Here is a 13,376-nt window from a genome sequence, read left to right as displayed (position 1 = left end):
ACGTTTTGCATGTTACCAAAAACTAACCATTTCCTCCCTAAAGAAGCTGGTGTATGTCGATTTTTTCTTTTTAATTAAAAAGAAGTTAGCATTGGGTGATAGTGCATTTATCAAAGTATGTGTCGACAAATAGGCCATGCTTCAAAACACCCATGCACAAAAATTAGAAGAAAAAAAAGTGGTCAGGGAAATGGTTTGAAGAAAGTCATACACCCATATTAGTAATCAAGAACGAAAACATTATAAGAAAGTACATTTCATTAACAGAATAATTTCTTACGTGATAATCATGTGTACTAAATCAATTACTTAAATCTGTACTGCTTGAAAGTGATAATGTGATGTTTATTTTTTTTATTCCACGAACGGTAGAAGTCAGCCTCCGACAGCTGCATTAGCCGCTCTTCACCAAGCAAAATGCACTACTCCCACTGCTTCAGTCAAATATGCTATCCTGGTGACTGATGATTCTGGGTATGTCTTTCCACATTACAATGTCTCTCATGCTCACTTTCAAATCACAAACTTGACAAGATTGGTCGCTGCTGTTTCCGGCGAGCACACGCTGAACGAAGTGCAATGTCGACAAAAACGCTTCGCTCATGGTCGGCTTCACAGCAAAGAGTCTCGCCTCCCACAGCGAACATGCGTCGGAGTACTCTTCAAACACTAAACTTAAGTCGACCGTACCGGAACGCGCCAATTCCCCGATCCTCCGTCCAAAGTACGACAAACTTTCCCTTTCTTTCGACACGAGCTTCAAGTCGTCTCGGACACCGAAAGCGACCGTGACATAGCCGCTCGCGTCCGACTTTGTAACGCAGGCAGTGAAAATGATGCAGTCATTCGGAACGTCCACTTGCACTTCGTTGTCACCGGCTAACCTGCAGTTACTTACGATGCAGTTCTTACGAACAGAAACCGGCGTTTCGAAACGGCAATGTTCAATTACGACCGTCGATCCGACGATGCATCCGGAGTGCAACGAAGAACCCATGACAACTCCCTCAATGCGACTGGGAGCGTTTTGCTCGACGGCTGGGCCGACCAATCTGCTCAACACGAACCTGGACGTACCCAACTCACGCTCAAAGGTCTCACTCGTACAGAGGTTCTCGATGTACTCCAGGGTCGTACCGAGGTGATAAAACCTCGACGAGGGTAGCACGATCACTCGTAGGTCCGAGCTCCCGAGCGCATCTCGGATGCTCGGCTTTGCGTCTCCGCAACCGTCCGGCGCGTCGACGTTGCCCACGTCTCTGGCTTTTGTGCCGAGCACCTTGAGGAAGTCGCCATAAGCGTCTATCTCGTAGGAAAGAGGCTTGACTTTCTCGTAGAACCGGAGCATCCGGCACATTACCGTAGAGTCGAAGAAGAAGGCACTGTCGGTAAAGGCAATTTCTTCACGGGACCCATCTGTACGAGGAAAAAACTGTTAAAAAAAGCAGCATAAAAAATATAAGAATGTTGAAATCTCAAAATTAGTGCAACTTATTACAAACGAATTACAAAAACTTATTTATGTTTCGTCATTCTTTTTTTAATGATGCAATCAATGTGTTTGTTAAAAGCACAATCACTATAAGCCTACAAATTATATTTTATGCACGGACCTGTGCAGGGCATGAATAATTCATTTATATAACTCCACTCCACCTTGGGCCACAATGAAACGCATAGGGTTCCAAACAGAAAAAATAAAGTTAAGAAATGAATACTACGTAGTTCCTACTGTGCCACACCAAATCCAAGAAAGTAGCTCAACAAAGTTCGAAGCATAACTACCAAAAGGTTAGACAACCAGGGAAGAAATGAAGCATTTTGATTGCAAGCATTTTCGAGTTAAGTGTACTTCGAATATAAAGATTTAAAACCCACCGCTTTATTCTGCTACGGATATGCAGGACAGGGAGTTTTAGAGTAGCGAATGCAAAGCGTTAGCGTGCGCAAAGAATAGCGTCATTGCCACTGCGCATATGTTCTAAGCTAACAGCTATCTGTGCTTTGTGTGCGCCATTTTTCTGAAATAGACCCTTTCCGAAATTCAGGCTGGCCACTTTGATCACTATCATCATCTGTGAAACGGCATCTGTGCCATACAAATGGCGGCCTTCTAGTGACTGATAAAGGAAGACGTTGAAGAAGCTCCGAAGCGGATCTTGTGAGGCCTGTACATTCGGGGGGTCAGTACGACGCGACGTAGGAATGGAACAGAAGAGCTACGTAAGCGTTTATTTCTAATAACTCAGATCCAGTCAATCTGTGGGCGGCACACAATCGGCTTTAAAGCACTATGCTGTATAGTATTTTCTCGAGGCATCTGAGTGGGTTTGAGTTTTGTTCTGAATGCAGGTTCTTTGTCACCATCGAACTGAAAGTGATTGAGAAAGAACTCACACTGAACAATTCCTCGCGTGCCGTTGACTTGCGAATGTGACGGTGCCGATACAAGTTCATTTCCGCCATTGATATGGCAAAACCTAAACTGCTTTACAAACCACCAGATGGCACTGAATTTCGGGAAGGGTCTATTGCACGCGTACGCAAAGGGTCCTTGTGCTCCTCCTCCGAGGATTCGTGATGAGAAGTTGGCTAAAGCCAAGACGAGCACAGTTACGGAAAAAAAAGGGAGGCTTCCAGCACCATGGCGTCATGGGTGCAAAGTCGACGGCATCCCCGCAACTGTGATTTTCAACGCAGGACGACACTGCACTCCCATGGGGGGTGCACGTCGGAAATGTTTTGAAAGACGCGGCAAGGTGGGCAACAATCGCCAGCAATTTGCTGCTTGCGACGTGCAAACGTTTCTCGGCGATGGGTCAGTACATGAGACCTCTCTTGCTGAGGCGACGTCAACGGACATGACCGGTGGACCGCTCCCGTCGCATTCTCATATTTAAACAGCTAAAATGTAGCTCCAAAACAAAAGCTTATTTTTTTCCCTCTCATATTACAGCATTTCATTGTGAAATAAAAATTCTTACTGTATCATGGTGATGTTGCAAGCGTGAGATGCTTGATCTCTTGCGTCGCAGCGAAGAAACACTATTCTAAACCACTCTTGCATTGCTTGCCTTCTTTTGTCAACAGAAGGAAAAAAGTTGACGTGCCTTCTTTTGTCAGGGTGACAATGGCGCCCTTTCTCCGCATGACTTCCTCTGTGGGTTTCTGAAGCACTTCCAAACAGGAGGTGGTTACACAGGCGGAACTAGCTCCTGGATTCTCCGGAAGCACATAGACGCCATGAGTTAGCCCAAGTGACACCGGTGACGGATGCGCCAAGGCCGTGAAGCCAGCACCTTCAAACGTCCATCTCCCCTCTGAAGCCACTGTAAGTAGAAGAGCGGGTGTCGCATCAAACAAACAGCCCAAAAATCTGGCCAAATAGAACATGGCACATGGCATGCAAAACAACAAAAAAAGTGTGTATGCCTCTAAAAGTAATGTGAATGTTGCAGCATGTGTGTCTGTTTCTAGTGAGAACATCAACCATATCAGCATAGAAAAAAAAAAAAGTCCCAAAGCGGACCGGAACCAGAAGAAAACCTCCACTTCCGGTATAGCAGATGCTGTGACTGCAAAAAATGTGTCCTGTGTGGAGGACAACCCTGAAGATGAGGCACAAGAGTGGTTGGTTTGTCGAGCTTCGCTTCCGACCACTCAGTGCTACCTAAATGGGTACGGTGATACCATTTCAGTAGATTTATTTCTAAATCTGGCAGATTTTGTCATTTTTCTGATGGAAGACGGCGGGTGTAGCGGCAAGTGGTTTCCTGTGACGGAGCATTTTCGTAAGCTTTGGCTTTTCGACAGACGCCTCAAGTTACATGACGATGCAGGCCTGTCTTCTTGAAACAGACGATCGCTCCCCAAAATCACTTGCATCAAAGATCGTTCAATATGCCAAAATGCTCCCAGACACCAATATTTCACACGCATGATTGAACCGGAACTGAACCAGAACAAAATTCAAAGCTGTTAAACCCGAACCGGTACAATGACCGGTTTGACACGTGCACCCTTGTAAAAATTATGTCCATAGATTCTATCACTTTTATTATTGAAGATGTGCTACAGATGGCTTGCTACTCATTAAATATTGCCACTTATGTGTCATCATCATACATCACCAAAGAAGAGAGTAAGAGAAGTCCTGTGCAACTAATTCTCAAACAAATTTTCTAAAAAAAAAAAAAAAAAAAAAAAAAAAAAAGGTTGGCTTTTGAGTAGAAAAATATACTTTTCTTGATTCTTGGGCCCATGGGGCTGTGCGGCTGAAGTTTCGCCATGCATACGCAATGCCACTCCTCCCCCTTGGCGAGGCGCGCCCATGCTTATTAGCAGTATGAGGAGCAGATCACACGGGAGGCTGGTGCGCTGGTCATGCTGGCCTTGCACTTCGTAAAGTAATGTACTGAATGCGAAAGGGCAGGGCACCGGGTTTTGTTGTGTACTCAAGTGCCACAGCATCATACTAAATAGAAAGGTAAATACCTGTCTCCCAAAAAGTTTTCTTCAGTTCCTAGGAGGTGATTCAAGAACGATTGCCAGGAGCATGAATCGTTAACTGTGGATTGACAAAGTTCATTTTTGTTTCTCCATCTTGTTGCTTGATTCGGTAGTGCAGCTACGCTTACCCGTCACGTTAATAAAGACTTTTCGTAGAACACATGCAAGAGCATGCAAGAGTTTTGCATTGCTTGGGGGAGCTGTCACTTTAAGGGCGGACTCAGCTTGCACCTGCAGGGCCTGCAAACCACAGTTGACATTCTACGATAAGTCCTTAATGCAGTAGCTACAATGGTTCCCCAAGGATGTCGACAAAAGAAACCCCAATATGCAGTTACCATTTTTTAATAACTTTGAATTTGAGAACTGTAGTGGTCGTGGAGAGCCACTATGAATCTATGGCGTGTGGTACGCAAGATGCTGGTGTCCCAGGACCCAAAGTGGGTTTGGATTTGGAGGTTTGGAGGAGGGGGGAAGAGCCATTTTTCCCAGATATACAGGGGCTTTAACAGAAACGGCACACATATTTCTAGTTATCTCCTCCCTTGTACAGCTGTCAGAGGAGCTCCAAACATGCAATGAAGTCGATTTCGGTTTGAAATGAAGGAACCAGGTCACTATTTTTTCTAAACAGAGTTCTGAAGCGATTCAATAAATTGGTGTCGCTAGAACGGCATTGCTAATCCACCGTTCACGCAAACGAACACCGCCATTCGCTAAAACGTTGTTCGATCAAGTCAGTGTCTTTCAGGTCGTACCTAACTGAACGTTAATCATGGCACATGATAGTGTGTTAATACTTAAATATTTATAGTTTCTACCATTTTGACGAAGTGAATAGAAAAGTACCCGTAAAAAGCAACTTCGCTTAGTTATAAGTTACTGGAAAATGTACCTAAGATACAGATACAGACACCAAGAAATAAAAATACCTAGGTTTGTACCTCACGTACAACAAAAGTACCTAGATATCAATTTCCAGTTACTTGTACCTAGGTACTTTACAACCCTGGTCACCTGCAACTGTGCTCAAAATTATAATTCTGGCATCACATAAGAAAGGTAAAAGAAGAGAAAAAAAGACAACCATACTGGCACAAATGTAAGTCAGATGGTGATCGCTCTTTTTACTTCTAAAAGAATGAGGGGGTGGCTGACGCACGTGCATGAATTACGATTTTACCACTTTGACGGCAGCGGCACACGTGCGTAAAAACAACAAGGTGTTGCAGCGTGCAGTAAAAGTTTTTAATTTTGTTGTTCAAGTCACTCAAAATGCCTGGGAACAAAACATGTGAGCTTTGACTGTATGAGTATTGCACTTCGGTCTTTTTATACAGCTTGACCTAGCATTGCAGTCGTGGAGTGCCTTCCTCATCAGTGACTTCATTAGTGTGAATTAAAACAGCCTAGGCATGCTTTCAGCAGTCAGATAACTCTGACTTTCTAATACCTTAGTTACACTAGCGCTCTTAGCTGTCATTAAGCCAATGACAGCTGACTCAATCATGATCGGCCGGAGTTACCAAGAAGAGCCAAGTGTCATTGAGCTGCTAACAATCACCGAGCTCAACTGAGCTGGCCTGCCTCAGTTATAATCTATTTCACCTTATGATGTACTGCAGGAAAGGCTACAAGCACAAGCTCCTTGCTCTAGGGCACATCTCGGCGGAACAAGCTCTCGTGCAGTAAAGGCAGGTGCCAATGTTATGAGCTAGCACTTCTGGCCTTCGCTGCAATACAATCACGAGTACAACATAAGGTGAAACGGAGTATAACTAATGGGGGTTCACCCCAATAGAGCTAAAGATGGTGGCGTCTGCCGCATTTCTGCACATGTCCAGCGCCAGCGAAGCACTTACTATTGCGGAAGATTGGGGGAGGTACCTAAAAAGTACCGTGGCAGCAAATATTGCCAGAAAAGGTATGATTCGGGGCATAGGCGTAGACTATGGGGGGGCAACAGGGCTCGTGCCCCCTGGTGAAATCCAGAGGGGAGGGGGGCAGAGCCCCGGGCCCGGGCCATGATCCTTACCGAGACGCTGTTTACGTGCCATGTAACGAGCTTCTAGTAGCGGCATGTAAATAAAATAACGCGCAAGTTGCCTTTACTGGCAAAATACATGGGAAATGGAATTCCAGCTTGTTTTCGTTAGCTTCAATCTCCAGTTCTGGCGAAAAGGTAACGTGCAGCAGCACCCCCCCCCCCCCCCCCCCCCTTCCGGGAAAATGGAAAGTCTACGCCGCTGATTCGGGGACAGAGCTGCCACTAGAACGATTGCGGCACGTTGCGGAAGCCAAAGCTCAGCAAGGGCAGCCATTGTGATGTCGGTGCAGATAAGACTTTCGTTGTGTCTCTCTCGTTTGAATTTGGGTGAAACATTCCGATTGTCGTTTCTTTACTCTAGAAACAAAGAAGTTAGTTTTATTTTGTCTTAAGCATTTTGAACAAATGAAAAGTGTGCATATAATTAATTTGCATTGCTATTTAAAAAAAAAAAAATTAATGTGACATCAGTTTTGATTTTGTTTCGGTTTCAACTGTGTCCCTTGACGCGCATCTCAGGCCTATGCACCGTGTAACAGCGGGCAACTTAGTTGAGCTCAATGACAGTTAGGAAATGTCAACGGTCATTGGCTTAAAGGGGTTATGACACGCCAAAAAAAAAATATGAGAAAGCTATACTGCTATAATCCTGCTAATGCTGTTAAATTTGTTTTGAAAATGGCGAGATAGTTTCGTGGATAAATTGATTTATATGCAGGTCCCTTGGAAAGGTGGATCCAGTCAAAGCTGGAGGCTGGCTACGTAGCCAGCCTCCCGCGTGGTGTCTCCTTGCATGCACTCACAAACTTGGCTTTCCTGGCGTCTCCAGGTTCAGCTTTCTCGTTTACCTACCGCGTTTCGAGCATGCGGTCCGTGACGATTACGTCTACGGCATCGCTCGCCTAGTCAAAGTGTTTGACATTGATCGCAGCAGCGATGAGACTGATTGCTATCAAGAGATGTTGGAAGCTGTTCATTTTGACTGAGACCTGCCGGCGACCAGCTCTAGCGACGGCGACTTACGGAAGAACTAGCCGTGGTCACTGTTGTCCGAGACTATCTCGCAGGCGCATGCAGGGTAAAAGGTCAACGGGCCGGGGGCAAGAGCGAGAATAGCATTCGAGTTGTGTGAGCGGTTTTGATCGTACCGCGGCGAGGAGAGCTTGGGCGATCATGGCGGTGCCTAGAATGAGAGCGTTCATGGTCACACGGTTTATGGACACCATGGTGTAACTAACTTGGGCAGTGTTGCCAGGTCGCCAGATGAAAATGATAAAAATTCGTAAATTGAATATTGCAATTACCAGAGCTTTAAAAATCGCGCAACTCGGTGTATATACTAAGAAGCGTATGAGCCTTTTATTTCAAGAATAATCTATCCGTTTAATTTTAGTGCCATAACCTTTTTAATGACAGTTGAGAGCGCTAGTGTAACTGGGGTATAACAGCACTTGCCTGAGTTCAAGCAGTGTGTGCGACAGCACAGCTGTGCGGGAAAAGACAAATTGAACAATATAGCATCCTGATCTTTGCCCGAATAGCTTCGGTTTTCAAGAGTGAGCAAAACCATAAAAAAAAACAGAATTTATCTTGAGGCGGATGTCATAGGTGACGATGTCTTGCCCTTGCAAGACGCACATTGCTGTCGACAAATGTTCTTTTGCCAGGTTCATCCCTTCCTCCCCGGACACTGGCGACCTTTCTTTGTGAAGGTTCCCCTCCCTAAAGAAATAATCGCCGTTTTTCAATAGACAAAAAGTCAGAATAATATTGCAGCGCGGCTGCAGTAGAATTTTAACGTGTTTGTCGCCATTGCAACCGGACCCGTACTGCTATAGAGGGCGGTTTTGCACCAGAGCACAGCGTATCTATACTCTGTTTCACGATAGCTTGACGAACTGTGGAGGCTGGGGCCTCGCAACCCAATAAGAGCGTCGGAGTTAGGCACGTGACCGGACGTCACGGGAGCATTTGTGTCAGCACACCAAATGCGAGGCGCAAGGTCCGGAGGAACTGGCTGTCGTCTGCTAGCTAAGAGTCGTCTACTCCGAAACCAACCAACTTCGGATGGACGTCCACTGCAACAACATTTCCGTCTGCTAGAATAGCGAGCACTTCAGGACCAGTTCATGAGACAACCATACACTCAATTTACCTGCAAATCTGTGACGGGTGCTAATGCCAGGGCACAGTGCAATGTTTTGAGTGGAAACAACTGATTACACGGCTGCGATTGCTGGCGATCGCCAACGGCCACGGCGCTACAAAGAGAAAAAAATCAAGAGCGGATACGGATGTGGTGTCACTTTTCTGGTTCTTCATGTCTTCTCGTTAAAAATGGAATTGCGCGAGTTTAACTGCTGTTAAAAGGGAAAGAGGCCTAGAACCATGTTTTGTCAGAGATGGCACTGTTGCTGTGGCAATAACGAGGCCCTTGTGGCCTCGACCAAGGAGTGCTGTCACGTGCCTCGCTCCGGAACTCTTATGGGGTTGCGGGGGCCGCAGCCCCCCCAGTTTGCCAAGTTATCGTGAAGCGGAGTATAGTATTGCTCCGGCGCGTCCTCTGGGCAGTCGTTCTGTGCTATCGAGTTCCCATTATAAATCTAAAGTAAAGGGTGAACCATTTTTGTGGGCATTTTGACTGCCTCGAAACAGCAGAGCATAAAGGCAAATATTGGTGGTCTCGGCGGGCAAAGACTACTGGCAAGACTAATATTTATTTATTTGTTTATTACACTAATCTTGGGGTCCAGAGGGCATAAGAAGAGGGGGGTAGCTGACTGAATACAAAACAAAAAAAAATATTAGTAAGTCAGTAAAATAGCCGAGAAAGAGATTTTCTGGTCACATGACCAGTTTCAAGGGGGAGAAGAAACTAAGGGCACCTAGTGTTACAGATAAATAGCTGCCGCGAGTCCATCCTCGCTTAAATTACTAAAATACAATTCCGTGTGCAGAAAAAGGGTGAAGAAGATCGAAGTGCAAGTGGAACAAATCATATTTATGTACCCCAGAATCCGCATGCAAGGTCATTTCTGTTAAAAGTCGCGTCAAGCAAGAATTAATGAAAGTGACATGCAAGACTTACACCTGCCGAGTGGAATTGGCTGGAACGCAGGGTACATGTTCTCCTCAAAAGAAGTCCTAATAGCCGCAGAGATCGGCAAACCGGCCCTGGTTGCCTAATTAATGGGCCGTGTCTCTACAGAAACCCACCGACTCGCTTAAGACATACAGGACGTGAGGGGTCCCAAGCATACTATCATTTCTTCACAGCCAGCGAGATGGCGGCCTGAGCCGACGACAACACCGAAGAAAAAATAAGAGGTGCAAACATAATAAGCTACACCCTGCACTTCTTAACTTGTCGGCAACTTTAGGCATGCGTAGGTCCCGTCGTCCACGTCCCTTTCAAACGTTCCATTCGGATCCTCACCTGGCAGAGCGTAGGTCTCGATGTCGTCGGAGCAAGTGAGGAAGAAGCCGGGTGCCATCCTCGCCAAGAACGGCGCGTACATGGCGAGCTTGAGGTCAAGCATCTGGAACTCCGTGTCAGCGGGCAGTGGGAGCAGCGCAAACAGCTTCCCCAGCACGCTGTGGCTGGGAAGCCGCTTGCTCTGCCCGCCGGTGTGGATGAGCAGCATCCTCATCGCGAAGGACCGGTCGCCGTACAGCTCGGCCAGGCGTTCCAAAATGTGAAGTGTGGCTCCTCCGGACCCTGGTAACGTTCGGAATGCATTGACATAGTGTTTGCAGCGTGGTCAAATAAACGCTACCAAAGTCTGTTGCAACGTTGGGGCGGCGGAAGAGGCTAGGTGCTGAGTTCTCAGAGAGAAATAGCACGCTTCTTGTAAGACAACTACACAGCAAAAGGCACCCGCGTGCCCCAACACCGCACGCTGTAGTGTAGAACGACTTCACGTTCTCACAGCGCCGGAGGTAATCGACAATTTTAAGAGAACCCAACAAAGCGTTACAACACTGTGCTTGGAAATGTCGGCCTACTTGGGAAAAAGTGGTGATGTCACTGAGCTGAATTTATCATGTCGGAAAGGGTTTGTAACAAATAGATTTGACTTAAATCATGACTTCAACAAATATAGCCGACAGATCGGGCAAGACTGAGCACTTCTAAGACGTAGTCGCTCACTGACGTACCCATCTTGGCTCCTGGAAGGTCTGCAAACACGTGGTATGGAACGAGTGGCAGAAGTCCTCGTTCCCTTTTCCTCTGGACTTGGAGCCTAAATGCCGCAGCCTGCTGTTCGTCTGCAGCAGAGATGATCACGGCGTCCCAAAAGGCGGCATTTTCTTTTTTGGGGCATTTCCCTGGGAGGAGGTCAACACATCAACTTGTAGGTGCAGTCCACAAAGTGTACGAAAACGTAATGTGGCAACGAGCTGGTGTAAATTGAACATAATTACAAAATACCCCAGGGTGTTTGTCCTGTCCCCATTTTTACCCTCATCTCGCGGTTTTTCGTAATCATGTTTCATAAAGCGACTTTGCTATTGATTTTTAGTGAAGAGTTACTGAAGCGCCTTTTAGAGCGCAGCTCTTAGGGGCCCATTTCCGGCTTGAGCGGCGTCGGCGTCGCCGTCGGCGTAATTTTGCGGTGCATTATAAGTAAATTTCCCCGCTAAATCTAGCGGAAAAACCTCCCCGCTAAATCTAGCGGAAAAACTTCCCTGCTAAATCTAGCGGAAAATATCCCCCCTAAATCTAGCGGAAAAATTTCCCCGCTAAATCTAGCGGAAAAATTTCCCCGCTAGATTTAGCGGAAAAAATTTTTCTGGGGGTCACGTGCCCCCAAGGTCACGTGACCCCCCCCCCCCCCGCCCCGAGAACAGGTGACCCTCAGTACCCTTCCCTCCTCCTCCTCAAGAGCTGCACTCCAATTCGGTGTTACTGTAAAAGCTTGGTCTGCTGGGCAAGTTGGTAGTGGACATTCATATTAAAAATAGCGCAAAAGAGACGGGACAAAAAGACGAAGAAGCACACAGGACAAACGCTAACTGGCAACTAAACTTTATTGAAAGCTTCCAACTTTGCTATCGCCCTGCACGTGCTTAGTCTCGTTCAACAGAGACAGGGCGTACCGCCAAATCCGCACAATCATACCGCCCACCGCCTGTTCCAAAAAGTCAGCAAAACAGCTACATCACCCCGCCGCACAATCCAAACGAGAAAAGAATAGAAAAAACGCCGCGTTAATATTGTCAAGTTAGATAGTGTTAATGAAATGGTACTCTTTCTGCTGCATATACACCGATGCGACGCTTATGCAAACGTCTTTGACGTTTGCATAAGCGTCGCATAAGCGTCTTTTGCGCTATTTTTAATATGAATTTCGGTGTTACAGGGAGTTGTAAACGGCTTTAATTTTTTTTTCTCGAGAGTCAGAGTAACTTGAAGGGTGTCTACTTCTAGGATGGATATGGCCATTTATTTCAATGCACACTAGATCTAGTGTACACCACACAGCAGCACAGCAAATGGGACAATATAAGTGCCAGGAAACTAGTATGAGCTCCACGAGTATGGCCTAAACAGGATCCATGTTCCTGCTTGTGTCCTGCTTGGGTTGTCTCGGAGATTTGTGACTTAGAGTTAGTTAGTGGATGTCTTTTTATTTTCATTTTCTCTCAAATCTCTAGCGTGTCCTATTTTATAAGGCAACAATTATATGTAGAACAATCATTTCACTTTTTGCAAGTGATGTGTTAAACATATTTACCAGAAGAAGAAGCAGCCCTTTGGGTAAAGTATACTTCTCGGATCCAAAAAAGCACATACACACTGCTGCCTTGCACTCAAATGATCACGCACTCACAGTGGTCAGATGGTGCTACGTGTGCCAGTATGAGTGTGTGACCCATTGAGACTTCTTGGCCACCGGGTTCAGCTGATTAAAGGGGAATGAATGACTGATACTTGATGTGCATTAACGATGCAATGTGCATGCATAAATTTCTGAGTAATCAAGATTTTGTTTTTTTTAATACTTTTAAAATTACGTGTTGGATTTTTTTTTTATTTATCTGCTTAATTTACCCATATCGTTACAAACTTTGGAGGCACTGTCACCTCTAATTTGGTAACACATACATAACAAAACAAATTAAAAAAAAAAATTACAGATGTGATGCACGGCGATGTGGCGCGCGCAGGTCACAACTTCTAATTTCGCCAATTCCTGATTTTGGTCACATTCAGCAATTGGACACTTCGTTTAACAATTTCACGCAGTGAACGTGGGATCGGTACAAGCCACTGATCTCTTTGACTATTGACAAATGGTCACAAGAGATCAGTGGTATCGGCACTAAACTGCAAAAATGAATGTTACTGATTTGTAAATTAGTAGCACACAAACACAAGTTCATTCCGTTTTTTTTTTTTTTTTTTTTTTTTCGGCGTGTTAAGAATCGTTTGAACTCTCGGTCGTGCTAAAGCACCAGCAACACGGGCGCTGAAAGAAAGTTGGAAAGCATCAGACCGCCGATGCCAACTCAACAAATCATACATCAAATTATCGCTACGTGTCTTGGCACAGAGACAATAATAGTACCTCTCAAAGCGTCGTAAGAGTCCAGGCAGGCTTTCATGAAAGAGCACACTGACGTTTCCATGCTTCAATGCCGCAGTGACATAGCGACTAAACGTCGAAACTTAAATTAATGGGAAGTTCACGACTTTCACGACACTCAAACTACAAACTCCACGACCACCGCCGCGACAACGCCAGCAACGCCTTTCGCGCGCACGCAGAGAAAGATACGTGGCGCCATCTATGCAAGTACGTCAAAAGTGCTGCCG

General features: G+C 45.8%; 1 protein-coding gene across 1 annotated transcript; it reads right to left on the bottom strand.

The window, feature by feature from the left end:
- Positions 1-316: 316 nt before the first annotated feature.
- LOC8031810 (fucose-1-phosphate guanylyltransferase) lies at positions 317-13,311 on the bottom strand. The gene is made up of 5 exons (XM_029975277.2): positions 13,129-13,311; positions 10,715-10,885; positions 9,993-10,274; positions 3,111-3,329; positions 317-1,416 (listed from the first exon to the last, which is right to left on the bottom strand). The coding sequence occupies exons 1-5, from the start codon at positions 13,187-13,189 to the stop codon at positions 437-439; spliced, it is 1,713 nt and encodes a 570-aa protein (XP_029831137.2). The 5' UTR covers positions 13,190-13,311; the 3' UTR covers positions 317-436.
- Between the last annotated feature and the right edge of the window lie 65 nt (positions 13,312-13,376).

Source organism: Ixodes scapularis, unplaced genomic scaffold (assembly GCF_016920785.2).
Source record: "Ixodes scapularis isolate PalLabHiFi unplaced genomic scaffold, ASM1692078v2 PGA_scaffold13__105_contigs__length_92229423, whole genome shotgun sequence".
In the NCBI taxonomy this organism is placed as follows: domain Eukaryota; kingdom Metazoa; phylum Arthropoda; class Arachnida; order Ixodida; family Ixodidae; genus Ixodes; species Ixodes scapularis.
The sequence above is the reverse complement of the archived record's forward strand: the minus strand, read 5'-3'. Positions and strand labels throughout refer to the sequence as shown.

Excerpts from the sequence above, each read along its gene's own strand:
- LOC8031810 (XM_029975277.2), bottom strand. The coding sequence starts at position 13,189 with ATGGAAACGTCAGTGTGCTCTTTCATGAAAGCCTGCCTGGACTCTTAC. Across the intron at positions 3,330-9,992 it reads CGAGACCTACGCTCTGCCAG|TGGCTTCAGAGGGGAGATGG; the intron begins GTGAGGATCCGA and ends TTCTACTTACAG. Across the intron at positions 1,417-3,110 it reads TGTCACCCTGACAAAAGAAG|ATGGGTCCCGTGAAGAAATT; the intron begins GCACGTCAACTT and ends TTCCTCGTACAG.